Source organism: Phaethon aethereus (assembly GCF_964289735.1).
Source record: "Phaethon aethereus genome assembly, chromosome: 1".
Taxonomy (NCBI): Eukaryota; Metazoa; Chordata; class Aves; order Phaethontiformes; family Phaethontidae; genus Phaethon; species Phaethon aethereus.
In genome coordinates this window covers 44,501,836-44,528,151 of record NC_138575.1, presented here as the reverse complement: position 1 = coordinate 44,528,151, position 26,316 = coordinate 44,501,836, and the positions used below count along the sequence as shown (strand labels likewise).

The window sequence follows — 26,316 nt, the reverse complement described above, 5'->3', positions numbered from 1 at the left end:
GTTTTATAGTGTTGTAATTATATTAGTAAGAGGTGTGATTTTAGGTGATATAGTAATAATTATGAATGTAACATAAGAGAATGAAATGTGTGGAGAGTTTCCAGCTAGATTTGGTGAACAGTTGTTTAGGATTTTAGTTTTGTTTGTTTAGGTTTTTTTTAATGCTGATTCACTGGAAGTGAAATCTTTCTATGCAAAGGACTGGTATTGAAAAATCTTTTTTTATATAAAAGGAAAAAAGTTTTTAACATTTTATATTTTTGACATGTATACATTTTTTCCTTCAAATAATTGTGTATTTTCTAAACAACTAAGGGTAACCTTTAAAAGTTTTTGTTACTCCTGTCTGACTCTAGTATAATTTTCTTTTTTGAATCAAAGGCTAATGAAATATTTAATATTGACTTTTCAATCCCCATGTGACATAAAAGTTCAATAGTCAAATCTTGAAAGTTTTCACAGGAAAAGAATATTACTTACTGCCTAGAAAAGTTTTTTTTTCTCTCTCTTGTAAAAGGCAATTTATTATTAAATAAATAAAAAAAAAAATCATGGCACAACTGTGCCGGGGGGATGCACCACTTTATAATATAAATCAAATGGAAAAATACCTGCATGTCAAAAAGATATTTAAAACAGCAAACAGAGGAAAACCTTTTCTTACTTTTTTTTGCCTATTCCAGACACTCAGCAGGACTGTGCATATAGTGAGGATCTCATCTTATAAATTGTCTCCCTGACAGTGACACTGCCTTTTAATAAATATCCGTGTAATGATCACCATGTAAGAAGCAGCTTGTCAAGGCTGGGCATTTTAAGGCAAGACTGGACAGCTCAAGGCAGGGGACCACCAGCTCTGCTTTGAGCTAATGGGACGAAAACTGGTGGGGTCCCGCTGCTGGAGAAGGTTTGTCACCAAGAGGGCAGTGATACAGCTTTGGAGCTGCCAGTTGCTGGGACAGCAACTACATCCAGCATGCAGGACTCATTCGGCAGCTCTTCAGATTTGCCTTTAATGAGACAGTTTTCCCCTTTTCTCTGGTTGTTCTCCAGAACAAGGCAACAAAAAAACTTCTCAAGATAGAAAATGTGCTTGTAAAACCTTAAAAGGCAGTTGGTTCCATGTCCAATGCCTGCAATTACTTTCAGCTTTTCTTCCTTCCTTCCTTCCTTTTTTACATAAAGGACTAAGCTGCTAATAAAACAGTGTCCCTTCAGGAAAACAGGTAGAGGGTTTATTTTTTTGGCTCCTGTGCTTTTGCCTCTCACTGGTTTCGTGGTCGCTGTATCTATAGGCAAGCTCACCTTTCCGAAAGAGTAGATCTGACGCTTCCAGTCCTCATGAGCAGGCTCTGAACCTCCTGAGTGCTTGTTGTCAGTCCAGAGAGAGAGCCATGATGGCTAAGAGGAAGGTCAATAGACTCGGAACTGGTGTGAAGGCTAGTCATGGACTGGTAACTTGGTGTGTCCTTACTGCCCGCTGAAGAGCTGCTCAGGTTTGCAGCCCACACAAGACCACCTGATGTGAAAGAGTGCACTGAGGCGGGACTGGAAGCCAAGGAGTGACTTAAGCTTACAACATCTGCATTTAAGTCCGAAGGTTTACTGAAGAGGGGGCTGCTGCTACCACTTTGCCCACCTGCACTGCCCATGCTGCCTGTGCCCGAGGATGGCGATTCCAGGCTGCCTTGCCGTGCCAATGTGGTACTAGGGCTGGGCATTGCCGATGTGGGTTTCACACCTTCAGTACTGGGTGCAGAGGCAGCTTTACCACTTGCCTTGGCACCAAACAACCTAAATGTAAAACAAATAGCTTTAGAGAAACTGATAGCCACATTAAACATTCATGGCGTAACATCCTAAGAGCCAAACTACACATTTTTAATTACCGCTACTAAAATCATGCCTACCTAGTTGATCAATCGCATCGCAAAATTAAATTCACTTAACCATATCACAATAATCAGGGTTTGTTTCATTAGCAACAGCTCTCATTCACTCCTGTTCAGCCGTGCTCTTTGCACATATTGACCCTCCCAGAGAGGTAAAATAATCACATTTTTGTCTTATTAGTGCATAAACAGATTACACTTTCACCCAAATTCAGTAATTAAGCATTCCCACGGCTAACTCGTTAGCATTCCCACGGCTAACTCATTAGCTTTTAAACCCCTCGCTTCTCAAATCAGCTAAAAAGATTGCAACAAACACTTGCAAAATCCTTCATAGTTTAATAAACGCCTAATTATTTGTGTAAAATGTCCCTCTTGTTCTTTTGCACAGATGGTCATGCAGTCATCGGTCATGTAGTAACCATTCAGACAGAATAAACTCCACTGGAGCTAGATGGGCTCGGTTTGTCGCCAGGGGCAGTCATGACAGAGGTGTATTTCACATAATTGCTTCCAGCAATTCTATAGAAGAAAATTCTAGAGTGATGAAAAAAAACCCCCAAATCCTCTAAAACTGTTGAAATAAAAGGTCATGTGATGACTTAATGTCTTACTGGAAATCTTTTAAGCTGCAGTTATGGTGCAGCTCATAAATTAATGAGAAATAAATGCAAAACTTATCGTGAGGTAAAGTAAGCATGGCTAATAACATAAGAATCCATTTTACGTATTACCAAGCCCACAAAAATCAGCGGCAGCTCCCCAGCAGCCTGGAGACGCTGTTTTGGTATTCAGGCACGAGAGGGCACTATTGGCTTTGTAGCCAACAGTGCAACCGCTGCATCCCCATTTATACTTCATCCCGATTTATGCTTCCAGAAACGTTACAATAGAACATTTCCAATTGAAATTCAGCTCTGTTTGTGATAAAAAATGTAGAAAAGCTGCTAAGATAATGAAACGTTTGTAGCTGGAGCTGCCAACAACGCGAAAGCAAATGCTTTAGTTATCTATAGAGCTTTTCAGTTCTCCAACCAGGCTGTGGCATTGCTTGTTCCAGTAACAGAACGTGCCTGAATGTGACCTCCTTCTTCCCTCCGGGGGTTTACCAGAGTATTGAGAGGGAACTTCTCATGTTCCTGAATATTCATTAGGAACTTGGAATCATGGAATATCTCGAGTTGGAAGGGACCCATAAGTATTATTGAGTCCAACTTATTCTAACCTTCAAAGTGTTGTTATGGGAATGTACCTAAAATGCTCAAAGCTCAAGGAACAGTCATTTCAGGTCTGGGGAGGTCTTTAAGGCCTTAGAAAATTATTGTGTTGTGTGAACAAATATTATCCTTTTATTTATTTTTTTTTTAACTTGGTTCTCTGTTTGTGGCAAAATATGCCCTGAGAAAGCTTTTTGCCCAGTGCTTTAACACATTGAAAAATCCCTGCTTTATATACTGCAAATTCTGGAATTCACAGAAAAGCACTAACCTTCGAAAAGTGGGTGAGGCGATATCTGGGTATTTGGATCCCGGCTGCCTAAGTCCTGGCGTGCCAGAGGCGCTCGCAGAAGTTGGGCTGGATTTGGGTGAACTGGACAGCGAGACGCTCTCGGAATCGGACACGGCCACTTTCTCTTTTTCTTTGTCTGTCTGGTTGATTGTGACGGGGCTGGACCGCCCGGAACCGATCTTGCTTGGCTCTCGCAGTTTGGTGGCAGCAGCACCTGCAGACTTGCTGCTGACGTTGGAGTCGATGCTGCTGGTGCTGGAGCGGTGGCCGCCCCTGCCGGGGATCCCGCTGCCACTGGATTTCGATGGGCGAGGCAAACTTCGATACTGCAGAGTCGTCTTCGAGTTCACGTGCAGGACGCCGTCATCCTGGTTCTGGGAACCGTCTAAGCTTGTTTTCCGCCCTGCGTTGGACTTCCCGCCCATGGCTGAAGATTTTGGCATTTTTCCTAGAGTCGCCGACCCGCTTGTGATAGTCGCTCCACTTGTGGTGATTATGGTAGAAGATGCCATCCCAGACTTCTTGAATCCAAAGGATCCCGTAGCTGTTGATCTCCCAATGCCAGAGGGAGGTTTTTTTCCTTCATCGCCGCTGCTTTTTCCTGCATCCGATGGAGAGCGCTGGATTGAGGCTCCTTTTAGGGGGGTCTTCACTTTTTCTGAAGCTTTTGCATCATCTGTTTTTCCTAAATAAAAGTATATTTGAAAAGGACACTTGTGTTTAAGCTGTAATGTCTCCATATCTAATTTTAACACTATGTGGTTACAATTTCAAAATGAAAAAATACACAAACAGAAAAATTACCCTAAGAAAACAGACCAATTTAGTCTTTAGTCCTCCATCAGCAGTCAATAGTAGGTACAACACATCACAAATAAGCATTAAGTATTAAAAGCTTGAAATTCTCCTGAGAACTTCCTGTTTCATATTTAGCTGAAGAGCATAAATGTAGAAAATTATCCTGACTGAACTATAAGGAATTTTATTTGCTTTTTTTTCTGTTTTTCTATTGGTAAAAACTGATACTTGGAAATAAAATGTGACATGTAATTAACATTTCCAGAAGTATGACATTAATTATGCATGTAGAAATTAATGGCACTTATTGAGTCCTTTGGTTTTCACTGATTATATTTTTTTTAGCTTATAACTAAGTTTATTTTGGTTTTAATTACACAAAATTATAAGGGAGAGATATCGTTATCACAGTATGAATCTTCTTGATCTATAACAATATCAGTTACACGAGTTAATAGCCTTTGTCATATCCTTGATATCTCTTCAAGATTTTGGATTTTCTGAGAGGCTGTCTTCAGTACCGCACAGACACACACCTATATATCATATATTTCATCAATATCATATGTTATTGTGACATTTAGAAAGATTTAAATAAGATATCCTCTTCCACCTGAAAAGAAAATATCCTTTTCCTATTTTACAAACACACAAAAAATGCCATTTTCCTTCTGTTCTAATTTCTCTTTAAGCATTTAATGTATGGTCCTAATAAGGAAAAAATATTCAGCATAACAAAGTTTTTAATTCACTCTTCAAGTGATTATGGAAGTTTCAGAGGTGGGTGGCCTAATTCCTCTTAAGGAACTAAACTGTAATAAAGAGCAACACCTACAAGTCAGAGCTAAATCCACTCATGTTTTTATCTAGTGCACATTTTATGCTACACAAACACATGCACATGCCAAGAAATGGATCAGACTCCTACATGCTGAACACACAGAAATATAATACATATAATATATGCTTGAAAAATTAAGGCCTCAGTTCTGTGTTGCAGAGTGCCTGCCTACTCATCTTCAGCAAAATGGATCTGGGAAACTTAGCCTGGCATGTGGTAAACCTTGTAGCATCTCCTTTTTCAATTGCTACTACAGGGGTGTCATTTCTGCATCCATATGACCACTGACCATGGTAATGTTCCTCAGGGATCTTATAGACCAGAGGCTGACCAATGTTTAGCAGTTCCAAATTGCAAAGAAACAAAAGAGGCTCACAAAGGATTGAATTTATTCTGAGGAGATCTTCGTTAGTTGCCTTTACAACTCAGGGTTAAAGCATGCTCATGCAATATTTTGTCAGGATGTGACAAAGGTCTAGAAAATGTCCTACAAAGAATCGATATCATCCTAGTAAAATGATGGATTATGTGGCCCTAATAATAATGTCTTCCATCTACTTTGGATTTTTTTGCTTCAAAACTAGAAGAAGTGGTTACTACTTCTGAGAGGCCTTCCAAAATTAGGTAAGAAGCCATCTAGCACTGAAGAAAGTGTGTGAAAAGCAATTTTTTACAATTTTTTATCTCTTAACAGTGGTCTATAGAATACCCGCAGTATCTAGAATGTGACAATTCAGCTTTAGTTCAGAAACGCTAATTTTGAGTCCCCTCACTTGAATGTTAAGTCTTTTTATCTCAGCTTCTAAACTTTGGCCATTTCTATGCATATGTTACATTATCAAAGGTACAGGTTTTCTAGAGAACAAAGATAAGGCATAGGTGAGTCCAAAAATACTTTTAAGAATTCCTTAATAGCAGTTGACGTACTAAAATTATAATTAAAATGCAATCACAGTTTTTGTTATGGATACATTCATGTGCCATTAATAAATTACTAGTATGCAGTGTAGCAAACTAACAGAGATGAACAAGTTAGTCTATTATTACAATCTTGGCTTGCAGTTATTTATCAGAAGAACTACCGACATGCTTACAGTTCCTCACGTCTGTCACACATTTATAAGATCCATTAATTATTTTTAGCCCACTAAAGATTCCTTACTGCTTATAGGTGAACTCTAAGTAGAAAGCCTTAATTTTCAATGCTGTAATCTGAACAACAGAAGTTTCCTACCCGGGGTCTTGAGCGCACTTGTTCCTGCTTTGTGCCTGGACTGAGTTGTTCCTACTTGTGCAGTCATGCCTCTCCTCCAGGATCCCGTCTGTGAAACAGAGAGAGATGCTTTCTGTCCCCCCTTCTCCGACTCTTCGGACAGCCCCGAGGGAAGGCCTTTCCACTTGCCACTGCTGTCTACACTGCTGTCAAAGTCTTCCTCTGGTTTCTTCAGTTCTTCCGTGCTGCCCCAAGTTTCGCTGTCTGTAACTGAGCGCTTCTCCGAGTCCGTCTTCAGCTACAAGAGATTTGCGTGAGAAATGGTCAGTCTCAGCACCTCCAGTATTTGCTGATTTCTTAAATCACAGGAGGGGAGGAGACTAAATAAGCACATTGATTTATTTGCAGCAAGGGCCATGGAAACTTCCCTTATAAAACATTAATGTCCTGATCCCGAAAGTTTAAAAACATTCCCATTTGGGGAAGACTTTTTTTCTTTCATTTTCAAAAGATTTCAACTCTCTCCTTCACAGATAAACCATAATGAAGTGAAACATAATTTACTTTAATCATCAGTGATGATACCTTATTGTTCCTCAGCTCCCTCTGAATTTCACAAATGAATCACTGCTCTAGGCGGATTTACTAAAAGTTTGAATGAGGGAATTTCTAAATATCCTACTAAAACTGCCTCAGTTTGGTTTCTTGCCTTTTCCGAACCAAGCCTTCCACTGACCAAATAAAGCACATTGCTCCCGGCAGCGCTGAGTACGTTGTACCACCAGTGAGCAAGGATAACACCTTCAGCAACATTATCAGTGCTACAGCTGACGGCTTTTCTACTGGTTTGTCTCCATTGAAATGAATTGTTCCCAACAAGAAACTCACTCTAGCTATACCAGATAGCGGAGCTGCTAGGAGAGAGACTTACGCGAGCGCTACCCACCAGCGGGGTGAAGGTAACCAGCTGGAGTCACACTTCCTCTGAAACTCAGACCCATGTGGAAGATGCCCCAGCGAGGACCTGACACCCCTGCGGCATTTGCTTTCCCTGCTGCCTGCTGATAAGGGTGTGCAAGGAGCAGCCCGAGAAGACAGACAATGTAGAAGCTGTGAAAGTGGCTTAAATAGAAACGTTGGAGACTGACCCTACGCTCTGTGTTTGACAAGACTCGCCGCCTTTGTGCTGACAGGCTGTTCGTTGTAACCCTTCCTCCTGCGTTTTCCAGCAGCCTCCTGACCTCAGCCTCAAGCCTTATTTGCACATCATCATCTCTCCAGTCCTGCTTACCTCTGCCCCTCCTTAACAGCAAAAAGTGGTGCTGCTCTCAGGTATCGCCGTGCACTACTTTTGCCTGGTGTAATCACAGCCCTATCCTCATACAGCCAACCTAAGCGGGACTGCAAACTGGATCGCCTTCAGGGGAGGGCTGTTCATCATTCTGTGTTGCCACAACTCCTTCTCCACAGAGACTCCTCTGTGGCTGTTTCCTAGGCGCTGCTGTCATAAGTAGGATTAATACTGGTTAGATGACAGACAGAATAATCGGTTGCTGTTTACATATTTGTCATCTGAGGCATGGAAAATGCAAAAGCTCTCTTTATTTCCGTAATTTCATATGTGCTTTGGAGACGCTAGCACGGATTTTGGGTAAGGACTGATGGGAAAGAGCCCAAGCAAACATCTACACAAATATTGCAGGGTCCTTCAGTAGAGAGTTTTCATTAGTGTTATTGTTACAACATGTATAATGCCCCCAGAACTTTTCTCATAAATGAATGGTTATAAACACATAGCTATACATTTTTAAAGCAAACTGCATCATTTCCAAGAAACAACAAGTATAATACTTTCTAAAAGCCCGCCTTCACCATTATGGGATCCAAAAAGCGATGTTAATCCTCTTTTAATAAGAAACTGACAACAAAAATATGCAATTTTTGCCTCAGGCTATAGCCAGCTTGCATTGCTCCAATGACTTAAAAAGTGCAAAAGGGATCTCTGTGTTGCATGACTATGTCTTATACCTGGAGAACAGCTGGCAAAATACTTGCATATTCTGCTCATCTCAGCTTCTGGCTGTGATTGCAGGCTAGCGTGGAGTACAGCACGTTCTGATTAATCTGCCCAGTAAAGGAAGACCTGATAAAAGGCTGTTCCTAACCTTCATAACATAAAGCAACTCTGGCATGAAAGGTACGTTTCAACACGTGCTGCATCTCTGCCTATCACTGAACGAATTGCTATAAATAATATCTGGTTCAGCAGCTAGATCATGAGATCACTTGAATGAAAAACCTGCAAAGAGTTAAATAGTCAGTCTGAGATTTCCCAGTCATGATGGTGATGGTGCTGTGGAACAAGTAAGTCAGGACTAGCTGGCCATCACTATTGATGTGAAAGGGAAGAGGCTGATCTCCAATTAGTAACCATGGGAGACCCTGATGGGGTGAGAAGGGCAATGGTAAGGGCTGAAGAATGCTGGCATCTGCGTGAGTATCTTTGCATGAGTACAACATCGGTCTGAAATCTGTCCTGCTGCAGATTAAAGAAATCTTCATTCCCAAAGCAACTTTATTTCCCCATTGCCTGCTGGAAATGACAAATACGTGTTTTGCTCCTGTTGACAAAGTCTGCCGCAATGTGCATCTACAAAACAGATCTCTGAATTGCAGGCACTGGCTGCCTGCAGGAGTCCAAATGGAATTGGGAGTGTCAGACTTGTGTCCTGAACACTTGACATAAATCTCTGGAGGCAATAACTCTTGCCCTGTGCTGAGTGTTCAGTCTTTAAGTTCCCTGCTTGTAAACAGGAGACGACATGGCAGAGAATGCTTTTCTATTGGGATTAACTCTTCTGTTTTTTCTTTTTTTTGGAGAATTGAGTCCTGCAAGCATTCAGTATTGTCTTTCTCATCACTCCAATTTTGAGGGGAGCTGGGAAGAAATACTGGGATACCTGGCTCAATGGCTTTATAAATATATATATACACATACATATATATGTATTAAATATATAGGTTGTGGATGTACACTGCTCAGAACTCTACTTTGTCAGCTTGTGGGCGCATGGGACACTGGACCTAAGTGGGGAGAAGAGAAGCTCTGCTACCTGCAGGCTCCTCCCTTCAGCCTCTTTTCTCCCAGTGGAGAGAACAGGGAAAGGACAGTACAGCCTGTGTATTTTTTTCCCTGATATGTGTCAGCTCTTGAAGAACGAAAGCTACCTTATTTTAAATTGTGATATCTGTTGAAAGAGATACTCCAAATGGGACAAAGTGAGTAGAAATCCACCCATCACAGATCCAGTCATATTGTGGTGTTTTTGTGTTAGGCTGCAGCAGGGGCTGGGGGCTTCCTGGGGCTGGGACCAGTGGGGGCTCCCCCAGGGCGGGCAGAAGCAGTGTCTCACCGGCCAGCACCTTCAGCAGTGGGGTGTGCCCTGGGAGCAGGGCATCTGAGGCATCAGCCCACGGGTCAGGGTTGGGTCAGCGGGGTCCGTGGGCTTCTTGCACAAAGTGCGATAGAGGAGTTTGTAAAATATGAATATTTCATTTGTTTCAGAGGCATGGAGACTAAACTTTTTTCTTTGTTATCCTGCACGCTTGTGGAGTATTGCAAGAAATGGCAATGAAAAGCTACTCACCTGGGCATGAGTGTTCTTCCTTGAAGAGGCAGTTATATTGGAATAAGAGCTGACAGATGAGGTGGTATTCAAATCATCCGTGCTGAGGTTGTCAAGAGTGTCACTGAGGCCACTACTAACCGAGCTGCTGTCATCCCAGCTGCAGAGAAAGGATGATACTGCGCTTCAATAGGCAGAAAACATCTCAAAATCAATAAATGAGATCACTTATTCTTCAAGAGGTTTACCAGAAAATTTGCAGTAATATTTCCTAGTGTACAAAGAATATTAGTTTTCAGACTTTTTAATTAATTATTCACTCACTGTCAAGTGGTTGCTTGTTCAATTAATGAAAGACCCTGGTGCCTTTTAAAAAATTAACATCAGGTCTAAGCAAGCACTAGTATAAGTCATTAAAACAGGTTGTTTCATGCTTCATTGCAATCACATTCAGTACACTGGCAGAGAAATCCATTAAACCTACCTGGTATTGCTAGCCAAAGCATTATTAATAGCTTGGATAACACCTGATGTATTTCCAAGCTACAGAAAAATAAAAGGAGTATCTCTTCTGGAGCCTAATCAACTGTCAGCAGGAAGACAGTATTTCCAAAAGTTTTATTTTTTTGTCTTCAGCCTTTGTCTAGTGGGTACAATGTCATCAAAATATCATTCCCTGATGATACAGTCACCAGAGTTGACAGAGAACATGTTATGTATCTCTCAAGAAACACAGGCTGTCAGCTCTTCTGCTTTGGGAGATCGAGGCAGAGGATGCAAATAAGAGAAAGGCTGCTCTCATAGAAATGTCACTTACAAAAGTCTTGCTTTTGCACAGAAGGGAGGTTGATCTGTGTTTCTCAGACCTTTCTCTACACAATTGCTTCTCCGTTGTGTTACATCATGACTCTTAGCTTATTGCCATATACAGCAATATACTCCCAGTTTTGCTGCATCTCCACCTGTTAATCTTGTTTTGGATCATTCCCAGGCCACCGAGTTTGAAAAATATTCACCTTAGTACTTGCAGTGGGATTCATCTGCTGTAGTTATAACTATATAAAAGTTAGGTATCTCATTTAAGCTATCTATCTAGGTGCCCTCTCTAACCAGTACAAAGCAGCAAGCTCCTCTAGGGGGTAATTCATCCTGGCTGAAAATGTCTCAGGTTTGTGGGACGAACTGTCCACTGAAGGTGCCTCTTTCTGTCTTTCCCTCTCCTAGAGAGGAGAGGGTTGATGAAGCCTGTTCTAAACACGTAACTTCTGGAGAGGCAAAGCTAGGTGACATGTTTATGCATGCTGTTAAAGTTCAAAACACAAGAGAGAGTACATAACATCCTTGTTTTGCTGTAGCCTATGTCATGAGCTGCCTTTTACAAAAAATCTAAAATTCAATCCCACAGTCAAGTTAATGCTGAGTACTCTTGCCACTAGTCATTCAGAGCAAACAAGGAAAATATCTATGAACCCTTATTTTACACGTGGGGTTTTGGGAGATTAAATTCACTTGTCCACTTGTTCATGGAAGGCTTTAGAAAGTCATAACAGCAGCAACCGTCAAGTGCGTGGTACAAACTGGGTGCTGATGCACCAGAAAGTTCAGTGGCACTAGGCTTGTATCATAGCAACTGCAGCAAACGTTACCTTCATTTTGCGAAAGGTAAAAAATCACATTAGTAAGCCAGCTCAGTGACAAGAGAAACATATTTCAGAGGGCAAGAGTTTATTATAGTGCTGCACTTTCCACTCTTGAGTGCAATGACTACAAATAAATACATCTTCTGCAAAATTTCCAGGTAATATACGAGTGATTTAATAATGTAATTTAATATCTAACCAATTATAATATCATACCTTATAGGCTGCCCACATTCATCTAAGAACCATCTCTGAAGCACTAGTTATTTATACTTTCTGTATTTTTCACTGTCTAACGTGACACAGAATTTCACTGATGCTACAAACCTTTATTTAAATGCTATGTACCACATGGGAATATACCTTTTATAAACAGTGTTAAGACTGAAAACCTTAAAGATGGATAAAAACATAAGTAATATTAAATGTGGTTAGGTGTTAGAAAAGATAATATGCCCTTATTAAAAGTTACTTTAAAAAAGGGAAAAAAAAATCTCAAGCTGGATCCAAAATCAGCTATATTGGGTACTTTCACAAGCAACAAGGACTTTTAATGTATGACATTCTTAGCAATTAATACTTGACCATCAGTTTCCCAAGTCTACTCTAAGACCCTGAGGACCAAGATCAATGTTTAATTCTCTTTCTCCATGTTTGTTTGTTATTTTATTCTATTTTAATTTTTGGTACTTCATTTCGTGCTCATTTTTCTCTGTAAGAAGATTCACATTTTCTAAACTCTGAAATAGTTCAGCTGATTCACAAAATACAAACATGTTCTCTGCAGCTGAAGTTTTCAGGCAAAAATGACTATAATCATGTTTCCTTTCTATTATGTCTTCTCTGTGGTGTTTCACAACTTGTCACACCTCACTCACCAGTGGATTATTAATAGGTTCTGGGAATGCTCATGGCCATTTTGTAAGATATATAGAAGATTATTTTGACACCTCCACTACTGACCTTTCAGAGTCATCACTATATTTGTCTGGATTTTTATTCTTTTATGAAAGGTGCTCAAGATGTTTTCTAAATTGGGGGCTTTCATACCACAAAATTTCTGCTAATATTCAGTATGCCTGTAAAAAACAGGAATACCCAAAACCTCTTTCTTTCCTGTATGGCATTTTTCTAAGGACTATTAGAGAAACTGATTCCTACTTGGCACAATGTTTTGTACCAACCTTTTGAAAATAGATAGTTAAAATAGAAAACTGCAACAAAACAGACCGTATCTCTCACCCTTTTAGCAATGAAGATCATTGTTCTGTGCTTATTTTAGTGCATTGTGAAGAGTTGTTTTAACTTGTTTATGCAGCTAAATCTTTTATCTTTCAGCACTTACTGTTTCCATCTTTTCAGCCCTCTTTCCACATGGTTAGATAGTGTAGTTGCTATCACATGAGTTAATAGAGTTTTTGGATAATGAAGTTTATTAAAGAATCATAATTAAAGAAATTAAATTAAAGAATCATAAAGAAGTTTTTTTTTTGGAAAAAACTTCTTTATGATTCGTATTCATTTGCCCTTTAAACTAACAAATGTATGACAAACAAATTGGTAAAATTAGATGCGCATCACCCTGAGATTTGAAAACCCATTCTTGGGTGTCTGCAGCGAATTCTCACTCTAATTTCTGTTCTTGTTCCTCCTAGCCCTCATCAAAACAATATTCATTGTCAAACTGCACCTAGAGGACTTCATATAGGCTTTTAATATAGTGGCTAAGATTCATCTTTCATTTTCATTTTATCTTTCATTTACTTCTTTCTTTTTCATGCATCCTACAGAGTCAGGTTTTTGACAGGTCAGGTTACTGCTGCTGCTTATTAATGCCTGACAGCACTTCCCTTTTTAAAACCGTATTTTATCTACTTACAATGTTGGCAAAATCTACTTTTTTTTCCTCGTTGGGTGTCAGCCTCAGGTCGATTTCTTTAGAAGAAAATGTCAGCAAATGTAGTTCAGCTATCTGGGAGATTGAGGTTAAGAGAAAAATGCCTTATTTTGACAAGTTCTGGCAACCTTTTCTTTGAGAAACCTCTGGATCCCAAGAAGCACTAGAGAAAAACGTTGAAATTTAGCAAGCCATAATCTTCACATTAAGGATGTGCATTTTGCTGTTTCTAAAGAGAAATCCTCTCAGATCTGGATAATTTATAAATCTCTTCAAAATCACTGTTTGCATATGCCTGGCAAAGTCGTCTTAGTTTTTTTCCCAGCTAAATGGCCAAAGTTTCCTCTCTACCCAGCAGCTTACCTCAGCCTTCTGTGTGCTGCCTAGTTCTGGGTTCAAATCAGCAAACGGAGAGCCAGCAAACAGCCCAGCAGTCATTACTCTCATTGTGAATGTACGTATAACACAGTTTTTGATAACACAACCACATATTATTTTTTTCTCTAGAAATGTTTTATTAATTTAGTGCTTATAAGAGGTCTGCTCTAGGGCTCAATCTGAGTTTTGCATTTAAGCAAGCTGCCTTCTGTCATTTTTCAATGAAGTTGAAAGAATTCTGTAATAAAAGGGACTTTTCAGCATGACTGAAGCCCCTGGTGTACCAGACTCCCTTCAACCTGCAAGATATTAGGTGACTGCTTTAACCAACATTTTTAACAAGACGGACATTAATAAAGAGCTTCAAATTTTCTTTAGAGCTTAGCATCTGACTTGCAAAGATGTAATGCAAGCAAATGTATGCTTTGAACCTATAGTTTGCTGCAGGGGTATGTTAAAATTTAGGTTACCAGCAACTCAAACTGCATGTCAAAAACCAGCAGCTATTTTTGGCTTTATTAGTGATGTACTTCAGCTTTCCATCTGTAAAATGGACACGATACGTGCACAAATGTATTCCAAATGAGTTTGGAAACACAGTCTCTGATAGCTGTGGATACTCAGACACTACTCTAAAAAGCACCTTAAAAGAGACCATTTTTCTTTAGGACAATGTTCAAACAGCATACGATAAATAAAATAAGGGGCTGCACATGATGAACAACAAGGAACACACAAAATGCCAGATAACTGCTTTAAAACTGAACACCCTAAATCTACACTTTATATAAAGTAAAGACTCTAGAGGTTGGGTGAAGCTGTTGACCAAACCACGATTTCCTGAAAACGCATGTGCAAAAGAAATGTGAATTAAGGCTACACAGGTAATCCTTTTGTTACTTCTGAGTGCTTTTATAACCTCATTAAGTTCTTTTCACACAGAATGATTAACATTCAGCTTTATCAACTTTATAATTTTGATAAGTATTCCATCACTTCAGTCATGTACAGGGTTGAATGTGAACAGGAAACCTGTACTACAGTAGGAATGCCCCTTCACCTTAGGACCTAGAAAAAGTGTGCCCAACCATCTGATAGACAGAGGGGTGGATTTCCTTTCACACCCAGCTAGATTTATGGCCACTGTGTTACGGTCTTAATCCAGAAACATACCTCATGCTCTTTGAGTTTTCCCAGGCTCTTCGCAGTAACATTACCAATATTCTTTCTGCTCAGAGGATCTGTGTTTTACTTTGATGCACTAGGTGGGCCTATGAGATTATTTGCACTACCAAAAAATCATCCTCCTATTCTAGCCTGCATCTTTTAAATCTGAACAGTTCTTGCCCATTTTGAAGCAAGAAATAACACTTATGCTGGAGAAGACAATCACTTCCACATTGTCTCTAGTTGCTGAAGGTGGCTATGAACATTGTACAAATCCCAAGGCTCCACAAATTGCTACAAATGCTTCAAGCAAAATTCCAACTGCTTGATCATATCAAATACTCCACGAAGCTGAGGAATCCACAACTCGCTATCTACAGAATTGGTTAGTCTCCACCATCACTCTTAGTCTCATTTTCATTACTGTGCAGTACTGAAAAGATCTCTCCATAATAATCCTCTCATTGACCTTTCTACCACACAGTTGTTCTAGAAATAGCAAGGTGTCTGAAGTCAAAATACTCAGTGCTTAACATCAGTACATAGAACCAAACAAAGATTATAAACATATTCCCACAAGTATTTCCTCAAATGGAAAGACAAATTGCTCAGTTGTGCTCATGACACTTTTGTGTTTGCTTTCCACAAGTATTCAGGTTTTTTTGCCTAGAAAAAAAACCAGTTCTGAGTTTGCATGCTGAAGTGTATGAACAAAATGAGGAATATTTTATGTGGGATAAGACATTATTTCACAAAGCAGGCAGGCAAAAAGCAGAGCTCTAGGGCAAAGATGTAATGAAACAAGCCAGATGATACTTCATCGTATCCTACATAATGAAGACCTGCAGAAATATACAACAAATTTTTTGTAGACGTTTTGCATGATGAATGAAAATACAAATTGCACTGCATTGGGAGAGCAACGAATGCTGAAGGTACATGGCAAGGGGAAGTGGTACTAACAGTCTGTGTTAACTCCATGGATACCTAAAAGACTCTCCTTTCACAGTACTTGTTTCAGAAAATCAAAGCAGTCTCTAACTGCAGACAAGACATATCAGAGCACCTAACCACAACGATTGCTCTTTCCACCTTTCCTGTTTCTATTTTCAGCATTTTCCTACAGGCCCTTAAACTTGCCAGCTCAGTGAAGTCCACCATACTGATAAGCTGGGTCAATGCCTGGAATTTGTTCCAACACTGGCATACTTCATTAATTTTTGAGAGTGCCTCCAGACAAAGTGGCCTAAGTATGCAAACAGAAAAACTTTTCACAAGCAGAACATCAGACATATGAAGGCAGCAAGGCTCCAATCAATGCGCTATCGAGTCTGCTGGAAAAGTGTGGTTGCTTCAATGCATCCAGCCCTTGGCACAGTTTGACAAGTTGCTGTAATTTTTTTCTTTGGTTCATTACAAGCATTTTTGCAAGCAGAAGCAGGAACTACAGCTTGTGAAATACATCTCTAGGAAACAAAACCAAAACTTTTCCTCTTAAAGCATTCATTTAATCAGAATAACTGTTTTATCTAGGGAGGTTTGTACTTCTGAATGAAAAATAGCACCTTATTAGTTACATGCTTTGTACTGCACATGAAGGTCTTTAGACCACAGTAGTAGACCTACGATTCTTGCATGTCTTGCTAGGAATGAGAAATCCTTAGTCACATTCTTGCTAATGCCAGTGGAACTCACATATGCTCAGGGACTTGTGTATGGATTTGGGATTCAGGGATTCTGGACAAACACGTTTAGCAAAGGAACTTTTACTTGTTTTTTATAGCAACTCTGAGCTTTCAAAACGTGAAAACACTTTTAAACACTTCTAAATCATTCATTACCGTATTGGGTACATATAGGGCAGCGCCCACTTGTATTTCTGCAGCTGGGGGGAATGGTCTTAGAGGACAAATCAGCTAACTGAGATCATGGCAAAAGAGTAAGACTCAGGGCTAAAAGGAAACTTAACTCCTGAGTGTGTGTTTGAGGATCTGCAAATCCATACTGAGAGCAGATCAAAGATGAGCAGTGAGGTGTTATCCTCTTCCTTTGGCTGCACACAGCTGGCTGATTTATCTGACTGAATCCTCAAATGATGCAGGTCTCCATTGGCTCCCTCTTAGAGCCTCTGGATGTCTCTACACAATTGTTCATCGAAACAGTAGAGGTAGGAGAAATGAAACACAAGCAATTGCTTTGCTCAGTATAGCCTACTCCCACGTTTGCCAGATGAGCTGCTGGTACACTAGTCTATTGCAGTGGGTAGGACTGGGACACCCTCAGTTACACTGGATAGTTATTTAAATTAGCCATTAGTGCCCTAAAAAAGCAAAATCCCAAAATGTATCCACTCGTGAAGTAAGCAGCTACCTGGAATGCAAGACGATCTGCATGCAAGGCATCTGCATTAAATGTGACTTAGGGAGTCAGCAGGCAGTGGCAGGTACATCCAAAGGGTGAGCAGGAAAAACTGGAGAGATACGAGCGATGCAAAGGACTTAAACTAGAGGCCCACAGTAGAAAGCTTGAACTTAGTACACCTTTTCCCTACTCTACTCGTACAAGTTAAGCCCTGCAAGAGGAAGACAGAACTTGCTGACCATCAGTCTGTGCTTAAGCTAGTCCCGCAAATGTTAAATGCATAAAGCAGGGAACGCAACGCACGAATCAGCCTCCACAACACACTCCATGGAGGTGGACGCTGCTTCTCTACAGCACACCAGTGCAGTGAATATTAACACGCAATCCAAGCTGCTGCCATGAACCATCCCCTCTCTGACACCCGTATTTCAGGAGAGTTTTAGGAGAGTAAGGCGAGATTCAGCCTAAAATAAAGACTTTATAGCTACTCCCTTAACTGACTTTTGAGAAATGATCTCTTAGCTCATTAAGAAGAAAAGATAAGAGAATAATTGGACTGTTTTACTCAAAACAACTCCTCACTAGCATGCCAGTGTATCAGCTGGCAAACTTTCTCCTTCAAAGCTCAGTTTATTATGAATTAATCCATTTTAAATCTTTTACTGTGAGCTCAGCTGCTCATTATTCATAAAACAGCTACACTGACCCTTCACAGACAGATTCAAGATGGCACAAAGTTCATAAAATCAATACTTTGTTTCAGTCCACAGACTGAGAGCAAAAGCCCAGGCCTTGAATCAAACCAGAAACTGGCAGGGGCTATAAATTTCAATATAGCTATTCTATCCTCCCAGCTAAATGAAAACATAGCTAGTTGGACCCATACTTCATCACCTTTTCCTCAGCAAGTGTAATGCATTACCTGTCATACCCAAAGAAGGCAACCACTGACGCGTTAATCCTGAATTACTTTGCAGTCACAGATAGAAAATAATGTCGTGGATATTTCAAAATGGATGAATTCAGCATGGTCTGTGGAAAATCGTTTACAATTAAAAAGAATAGCAATGTATTTATGGATCTGTTTCCATGCAGTATCACTTTGGGAGGATTTTTTATTTCACATTTGAATTTTTTTTTATAAGCAGATCCAATTAGAAAATTATATAATACTACAGAAATTACCCCTAGCTCAAGAGCACAATTAGAGCAAAATGCATTTTTGCAAGGTCAATGTATTTCCGTATTTCTTCTTCAAGCATTTAATAAGTGCTTTAAGAAATAATTTGGTTTTAGAGCCTGCAGGAAAAAAATGAATTGATGGAAGACTTAAAATTCTTGTGATAATTATATATGCCTTGCAAAACCTGCATACCCACACCTCAGGATCTAAATAAGCCTTTTTCAGAACCCCTTCTGGTTTCCACTTATTTCTGAATACAACTATTAATCTGACATGATAAGGACAGCAGAAAGTCATTAACTAGCTCTAAATTCATAACAGAATGTATCAACAATCAGAAGAAGGAACTTTGCAAAATGGAATTTAGGCAAGTGTTACTTGAATAAAATAATAAACATCCAACTAAAAAAGATATTTTGTTCCTGGAATGTACAGTTCTTTTTTTGCATGAGGCAGATAAACAGCATCCATTTTTAATTACATTTCAAACAGTCTATGGAAAATAGTAATATATGGGCTGAAGCAAGATGTAAGGAAGTAATTCCATCAAGACTTGTTGACAATATCATAACAAACCAAGGGAGAAAAGCTTTTGATGGAATTATCTTCCCGCTGCTGTTTGTTATGTTTTTAATACACTGTTTGGATCCAAGAGATGCTTAAATTTTTCAAATGCAGATTCAGACAAGTTAATTAACACCAGTTGAATGGACATAAATAAATAAATTACAGAGCCTATACAGTTCTTCAGAAGATACAAAAGAAATATAAAACTCTATTCCTTGTTACCTCATCACTTTAAGGAGTAAAAATGTAATTTTTCACTTTGTATATTGTCAATTCACATGCCCCAAAGTGGAGAGAGAAATGAGATCGCACAAGCATAAAGAAATATTTCATGGGATACACATTTGTATTTGAAGGAAAATCATATTGCAACCAGCACCTTAAACACCCTGAGATAAGCAGAATTTGCCCTTCACCTCTATGAATTGCCAGTCAGCGCTTCAGCTGGGAGAGAGGTACTGAAAAATCAAGCTCTTTACTCAACTTGTCTTTACATTATGAAAGAACGTAGCATATGAAGCGTATGAAGAATATGAATAGCATATGAAGAAACAAAATAGACCCTCGCGATAATTGTTCAGAGGACAACTCTTCCTAGCAATTATTTGCCTGATGTCAAAGTCACAATTTATGGGTGACCTCCTCTGCTGTGTGTCGTCTCTCATATTTAAGAATATTTGTTGCTAGAACCATCTATGCTATTTTTGTTTACGTGTAGAAGCAGGAATTTATTTTTCCTGCTTACAATCGATTAAACCCAATCTGAAGAAAAAAACATACATAACTGTGTTAACAGAATGATGAGAAGTAAATCTCTGTTCATTCTGGTCATGATACTTGTCTTATAACTCTCCATGAAATAGCAACACTTAAAACCAGCAGTTCTATGCAGCTTCGCTGCTGGGGTAAAGCAAGGTTTGGAGCTGGTTTTGGCTTGTGAGAAACATTTGTTACCCCACCTTGTCCTTTGCTGAGGATGGAAAGACATGGCAGGCAGAGACTAAGACAAATTTGTTCTATTTAATTTGTAATTTCACCTCTTTTTCTTTTTTTTAATCATCCTTTACCATTATAAACTGAAAGTAACAACTTAGTGCCGGATGCCTCCTTTCCTTGTCACCTCGTTGCCGCATCCCCTGGTAACCTTCTCAGCCGTTGGCAGAACGTGGTCTCAGAGCTCGTGGCCCTGCACGGCCATCCAAGGAGCAGGGGAGAGCACCATGGGAGCGGGATGCCTCCCACCACGCGTGAACACAGTCAGAAACGCAGCCCTTCTGAAAGCGTGGGGTGAACTTTGTCTGGGAAGCAACTGGAAGCAACAGGCTTCCTCCCGCACACCCTCGCTTGATGTAGTTTTTCCCTGCAGGTCTCAAGACAGTGACGTTTTGAAGGGGTGCTTTCAGGTTGCGACCGTGGGAAAAGCTGCTAGTTCGGCGCCTAAAGGGGTTCTTAATAAAAATCTTCACCCTTGAATCTCTTTGAGAGCTTGATCCACACAAATATTTTCAGATAACTGGGTAAGCCTATTATCGGAAGCCTAATAGGCTTACTGGCTTGCAGTCAGTATCACGACAACAACCTGCCTGAAAAAGGACAAGTTAAGCAGAACACAAAGCTGTTTCTTCTCCTGGGTTTGTTTGCCAGGACTGTCACTCACACGTGTTGCTCGTTTCCCAGATTTTGCTGAGTAAAGACCCAAATTACTGCTTTAGCAGAAAGTAGAAAGGGACTTTCTCTTGTTTCTGCATGACCTGATTTTTAGCATCATTTAGTAAGAAATGAAGGCTTCAATGCTCATGCTCTCTGCACTTCCGGCCTTCAGGCCCTTGCTTATCACCGCTGCCTGGTCCAAACTGCTGGGTGATTTTAATCAAACTTTGCAGAAAACATAAGGGCTCAAAAAATTATAGTTTGTAACTCATGAAAATACAGAGCTATATGAAGACAGGGGCAAAGAAGAATGGTAGCAGCAGGTATAGGCAGTAAGGGGAGAAGACTTTGACACTTGAGGAGCTTTGTCTATCTGCTAGGGTGTTTGTGCCAGGCCCACTGCATCCTGCTGGAGACACAGTTATGTGCCAGGCAGGGTCCCTCCAGGCAGCTCAGCACATCTCATCTCAGAGCCAGTTTAAACATCTCTCCAAAATGATGATTACTTTGGATCTGCAAACAAGACACCTTTTAAGTGCAATTTACCCTTGCAACTACATCAATTTTTAATTAACTTTAGTAATAAGAAAAGCAAGTTTGCTATTTATTGTTACCACCTAAAAAACCCAGTCCCAGGGGAGCTGTGAAAGTGGGGAAGTGAATCTAAAATTATCATGAAAAAAAGAAAGAACGCATGCACACTGTTTTTTCAATGCAGTTTTTCCATGGGAAAAAGAGAAAGAAATACTGTAATGGATAGGCATGAAGCCTGCAGTTCTGCTGGAAAGAGAACAGAAAGGACTAGAGTCCTTTTTACCATCTGCTAGGAGAACTAAGAATGAAAATACTCATCTGCAATGTTGCAGAAAGAATTAGGGTGTGAGAAAGACTTCAAAAAACCAGACAGCAAGAGATAGTAGAAATATGATGGATTGCACCAGAGGGGGACTCCAAGCTCAAATCCTGCATGAAAAAAGGATGGATGTTGCCTACAAAGGTCAGAACTCTAGACACTAGCGGGGAGCAGAGAGGTTGGAGAATTGAATTGCTGCATCGTCTCGACCCTGGACACATACAGCTGTGACAAAGGGCACGACAGCCAGTGGTACAGGGCCTGCAGCAAAAATCCTCCCATGCAGCCCTAGCAGAGAAAGTCTGTTGTCTTTACATTATACAAGTACTTTGTGTACTTGCTTTTCACCTGAAGTTGCCCTGTTCTCTCCCATTTAACCTAAAATTCAGACAATCTTTGCTCTCTGACAGACCACATAAAAGTATCAGAAGCAGCGGAAATTAAAGGGCAGAGGGTATTGCAATAGTGAGAACAGGCTATGGCAGGCTGGAAACTTTAGTGTGAACTTACCTCTTAAAATCCCCGACATGTACAATATGTACTACTACTGATCACAGATCTTCAACAACTAATCAATATTTATAATATTTACAGCTTTTTCCCTTAAAAAAGGTCTTAATTTCCATATATATCCACCCTACCCCCTTTAAATTCCCAGGAAAGGTACAGGATTACTGGCATAAATATAAATTGCAAAATGTCCTACAACGGTTTTGAAGGACTAGAATCAGGGTAAAGGGATAGCTAACCTCATATTGGGTAACAATTGAGAATATTGTGCTAAAATATAATGGATAGGATCAACTATGAAAGGAGTAACTTTTGTGTAAGTATTTAATGGCTAAGAAATAAACCACAGCTACCATTTTCCTTTGCAGCAGTGCAGACGAAGCCCCTGCAAAAAACACTGCTCCCTTTTCTTGACTATATTGCATCAGTCACTGCAAAGGCAAAGGAGCAGCAGTATCACGGAGGCAATTCTTCAATCATCTCGATAAGTTTTGTGACTTTTTCCAGAGGAGAAAACCAGAGTGAACACTCAGAGGAACTCTGACCTTCCTCCACTTCTTGTTAACTCACTGGGTTAATAAAGATTCTTGCTCTCTTTTCCTTCGTTCAAAGCTCTGACTGCCAGTTGGCACCCCTAACGTTGCCATTGCATCTAACAGAACTTCACGTGAACTTCATCTCGTACTCAAGCAACCCCATTTTAATTGTCTGATTGTAAGATACTTAAATACAGATGGTTGTTACAAATGTGATAGTTAAATGGATTAAAGATTCACTTTTAACAACTGCATTAAAACTGGAGATGGGAGAGAACACATACACGCTGTTTGAAAGTGAAGTGGCCGTAGGGTACTCTACATTCATCAGCGAAGCACTGCGTGTGGCCTTCCTCTCCCTTGGTATTGCTTCTCTTTCCCTGCTGAGGGACCTGATCCATATACTGGATTAAGGACACACTAGCTTTTGACCTCAGATTCATCCTTCAGAAACCTAGGCATTGAGCCAAAACATCACTGCAATTAATACTGTTGAAGAGTAAAATAAGAGAGTCCCAAACCAAAGTCCACGTCTGAGGCTAGTTGCAGTAGTCTGCAAATAGACTTGTCCATGCCTTGACCAGCTCTTAGCAGCTGCTCCCACATACAGAAAAGAGAATGTGACTGTTACAGATATTTGCACAAAACATCACAGGATTCCTGCTTGTTACGACAAACAAGCAGACTCCAATGGCCCCATTGGTTTTTTATTCACTTATTTAAGATTTTTCTTTGAAAAAAATGAGTTTGCTTTCTCCCTCCTCTTATTAAGATATGGTTACAAGTCAGTCATGGCAAAGTCCAGGAGCCTCCAGAGACTGACGAGCTGCTCAGCCTCCACTCTTTTGCTGTAACACTGCTATTAAAAGCATTCGGCATAGTTGAACATGACAGGCTGCTGGTTCAGACCTCTGGTCATACTCAAATCTGCCAAATGCACTGGGAATGCTGGAGTGTGCAACCCAGGATAATAAACAAGCCGTTAAGGGCTCTCCCCTAGATTGTGCAGCGTGTGAGTCCATCGCATTATATCTGTCTTCCCTTCTACTGTCAAAATAATCTGCTAGCAGAAGTCAGAGTACTTCTTTGTTAAAAAAAAATAAAAATCTGACATCTACTGATATTTGATTCTCTGTTTATTACTCTTTTATCTTATCAAGTGCTTCAGTTTAGGTTTTTCTAACAAATTTTTGGCTAACTTTTTGGTTGCTTGTTTTTTATGATACACAAACATCTACCAGAGTTAATCTGAAGGAAATATTCACTTTTTTAATTTATAGTTCTATTATTGAAAGTAGTTTCTTTTAAAATCCCTTGGGACACTCGCAAAAGTAGAAGTCTCTTGGGGAAGAAATGAAACAAACTGAGATATAAACCAACTTGACAAAATAAATTTGAAATTGAAAAGCAACAACAACTGACAAAAATTAAATAGATTTCATAAATCAGTCTGCAATTAAATGCCTGAGCCTAGATAGACTTTTAAAAGGAATTAGGAATTCCTAAGGATAGTGCAAATACACATATTTTTATTAGAATAAACATACACACCCCCCCATATGTTCTGGGGTATAAATCATCTCTAAGCATTCTTGCCCTAGGATTAGCATTTTCCTAGGACTTTCTCTTAGAGAAAATAGATTTCCTTTGTTATTAAACCGTAACTTAGAGGGTTTTCAGCACTTATTTCTGAGTGATTCAAAATACCAAATTTGATGATATTACATAGCATCATTTTTCTTTATGACGTGTAGGATTTGGGTAGGCATCAAAATTCTCAAGATGTCTAAAAATGTGATGCCTAAGCAGTTAAGGACATCATCAAATGGCCCGATTTCCCCAGTTATTGCACACCCTTCAGTCTGTTGAGAGACAGTCTGCCTAAAATTATAGCAAATAATGCAGTTGAGCAGGGAAAGCACGAAGGACTCCTATTGCCTTTGCTTCTACCTAGCAGTCCCAGATGTGAGACAGATTAATTTACCTCTTTACATTAGCTGAATGCATTTTTTTATCCTTTTTTCATTTTTATGAAAGGGGAGGAGTTGGTTTACTCCAGAGTACTAAGCCTCCATCTTTTACACTTTGCTGCTTTTCATTTCTCTGAAATCAATGAACTTTGCAAATACTGAAGAAAATTTAATGGGAAACTGCTAAAATGTTCTGTTCAATGCTGCTTGAAAAGATTCTTCCATCTCAAAGTTAATCATGTCTAAGTCAGGTTCTGTATGCACGTTATGTCAAACTTGACAGCCTTTCCCAAAGAAAGGTTGTGCTTGATGATTATTTTAGGGGAGCGAGATCTGATGAATATTTATGTCCCAAACCCAAATCACTGCCTCCCAGCTCTTCAAACTAGTCATTTGGTTTCCTTTGCCTTTTGTACCAAATGCTCCTTGCAGAGAGGCTGGGTGACAAACAATGAGTAGAAACACTAAATTCAAGACCAGGTCTTCTCTCCTCAACTAAGCTGTACAGTTCTGTAGCAATATAGATGTGGATGCACCCAAATGGTGTTTGGCCTAACTGGACTAGTTCTTAAATTGGTTATACAGTTAAATTGATTCAGGAGCTGTTGAGGACTTCTGTCACTATTTCCATAGTACATATGTGTGTTTCTGCGATGTCATTAAAATCAGTGGAAGTTTGCAATATCTGTCCACGCTGAAGTTTAGTTTTTGGGACTGGGAAGGAACAGCTGTAACGATCTGCAATTGCTCTCCTAACAGTTAAGCAAATTTCCATTTTACATTACAATGTACTGCAGTGTAACAGGAGTGTACTGAGCTAGTAAAGCCCCAAATTCTGGACCCTATGAATGACTGAAAAGAGGACATAGCATGAAGCTGGTGCAAGAAAAAATGTAACGCAGATAGAGAAATCTAGTGTAGTACTAACCAAAGTCAGTGGTATTAAATGAGACCAGACCAGCTCTTAAAATTCAGACAGCACCCGTCATGCAGCTGCAGACAAGGCTTGATAACCTAGATACCATTAAATGCAAATCGCAAATTGGAAATCACTTCTTATTTCTTATAATTCAGGTGTCATTTTGCAAACTGTCACTTTCTCATGCACTCCCATTTACATATAATATTCTTACTGTGTGTGTAGGCTTCAGTGTACAGCCTAGTAAGTTTGCAACATGCAGCACGGTGGAAGATAAGTCTTTGAAATGGCGTGACATTTCAGGGTGAACTGCTGAGACATCATTTTTCTAGCAAGCCGTATTTCATAGGCAATATTACCTTGTGCAGCTGAGTGAAATTGTCTCCTAAGGCCACTATATGCTACACTATTCTATGAATCTTTAGAGAACGAGCACCCCAATGACTAATCGTTCAGAGTCTTAAGTGATGAGATCCTCAGTTACTCACATTTTAATGGGACGCAAAAGTTATTAGGATTGAACATGAATTCTCAGTGAGATAAAGACAAGCACAGAATACTGTATGCAATTTCAAAAATAAAATAAAAACCTAAAGGAGCCTTCCGTAATTAAAAACCTCTCTCAGTAGATAAAGGTCTTTCGTTTTCCCTTGCTCACCCGGCAGCGCCGTGCTTGCTCAGGATTTTCCATTTGGAAACGGCACAAATAATGCTGGGAGCAGGAAGAGGGGAGAGCAGCTGACAGACCCATCAACGTGACGGCTGCCTGGCAGCGGTGATTAGAAGCCAGGAGTAGTGTTGGTAGG

General features: G+C 39.8%; 1 protein-coding gene across 2 annotated transcripts in view; it reads right to left on the bottom strand.

Moving 5' to 3' along the window:
• Positions 1-26,316, bottom strand: part of NAV3 (neuron navigator 3) — a gene marked incomplete at its 3' end in the record, with an annotated part of 271,115 nt that overhangs the window by 57,373 nt on the left and 187,426 nt on the right. For both annotated transcript variants that reach the window (XM_082013485.1, XM_082013486.1), the window contains exons 13-16: positions 9,901-10,039; positions 6,275-6,551; positions 3,381-4,086; positions 1,306-1,794 (exon numbers count right to left, since the gene is read on the bottom strand). In XM_082013485.1, coding sequence (XP_081869611.1) covers positions 1,306-1,794; positions 3,381-4,086; positions 6,275-6,551; positions 9,901-10,039 — 1,611 coding nt within the window. The remainder of the gene's footprint in view (positions 1-1,305; positions 1,795-3,380; positions 4,087-6,274; positions 6,552-9,900; positions 10,040-26,316) is intronic.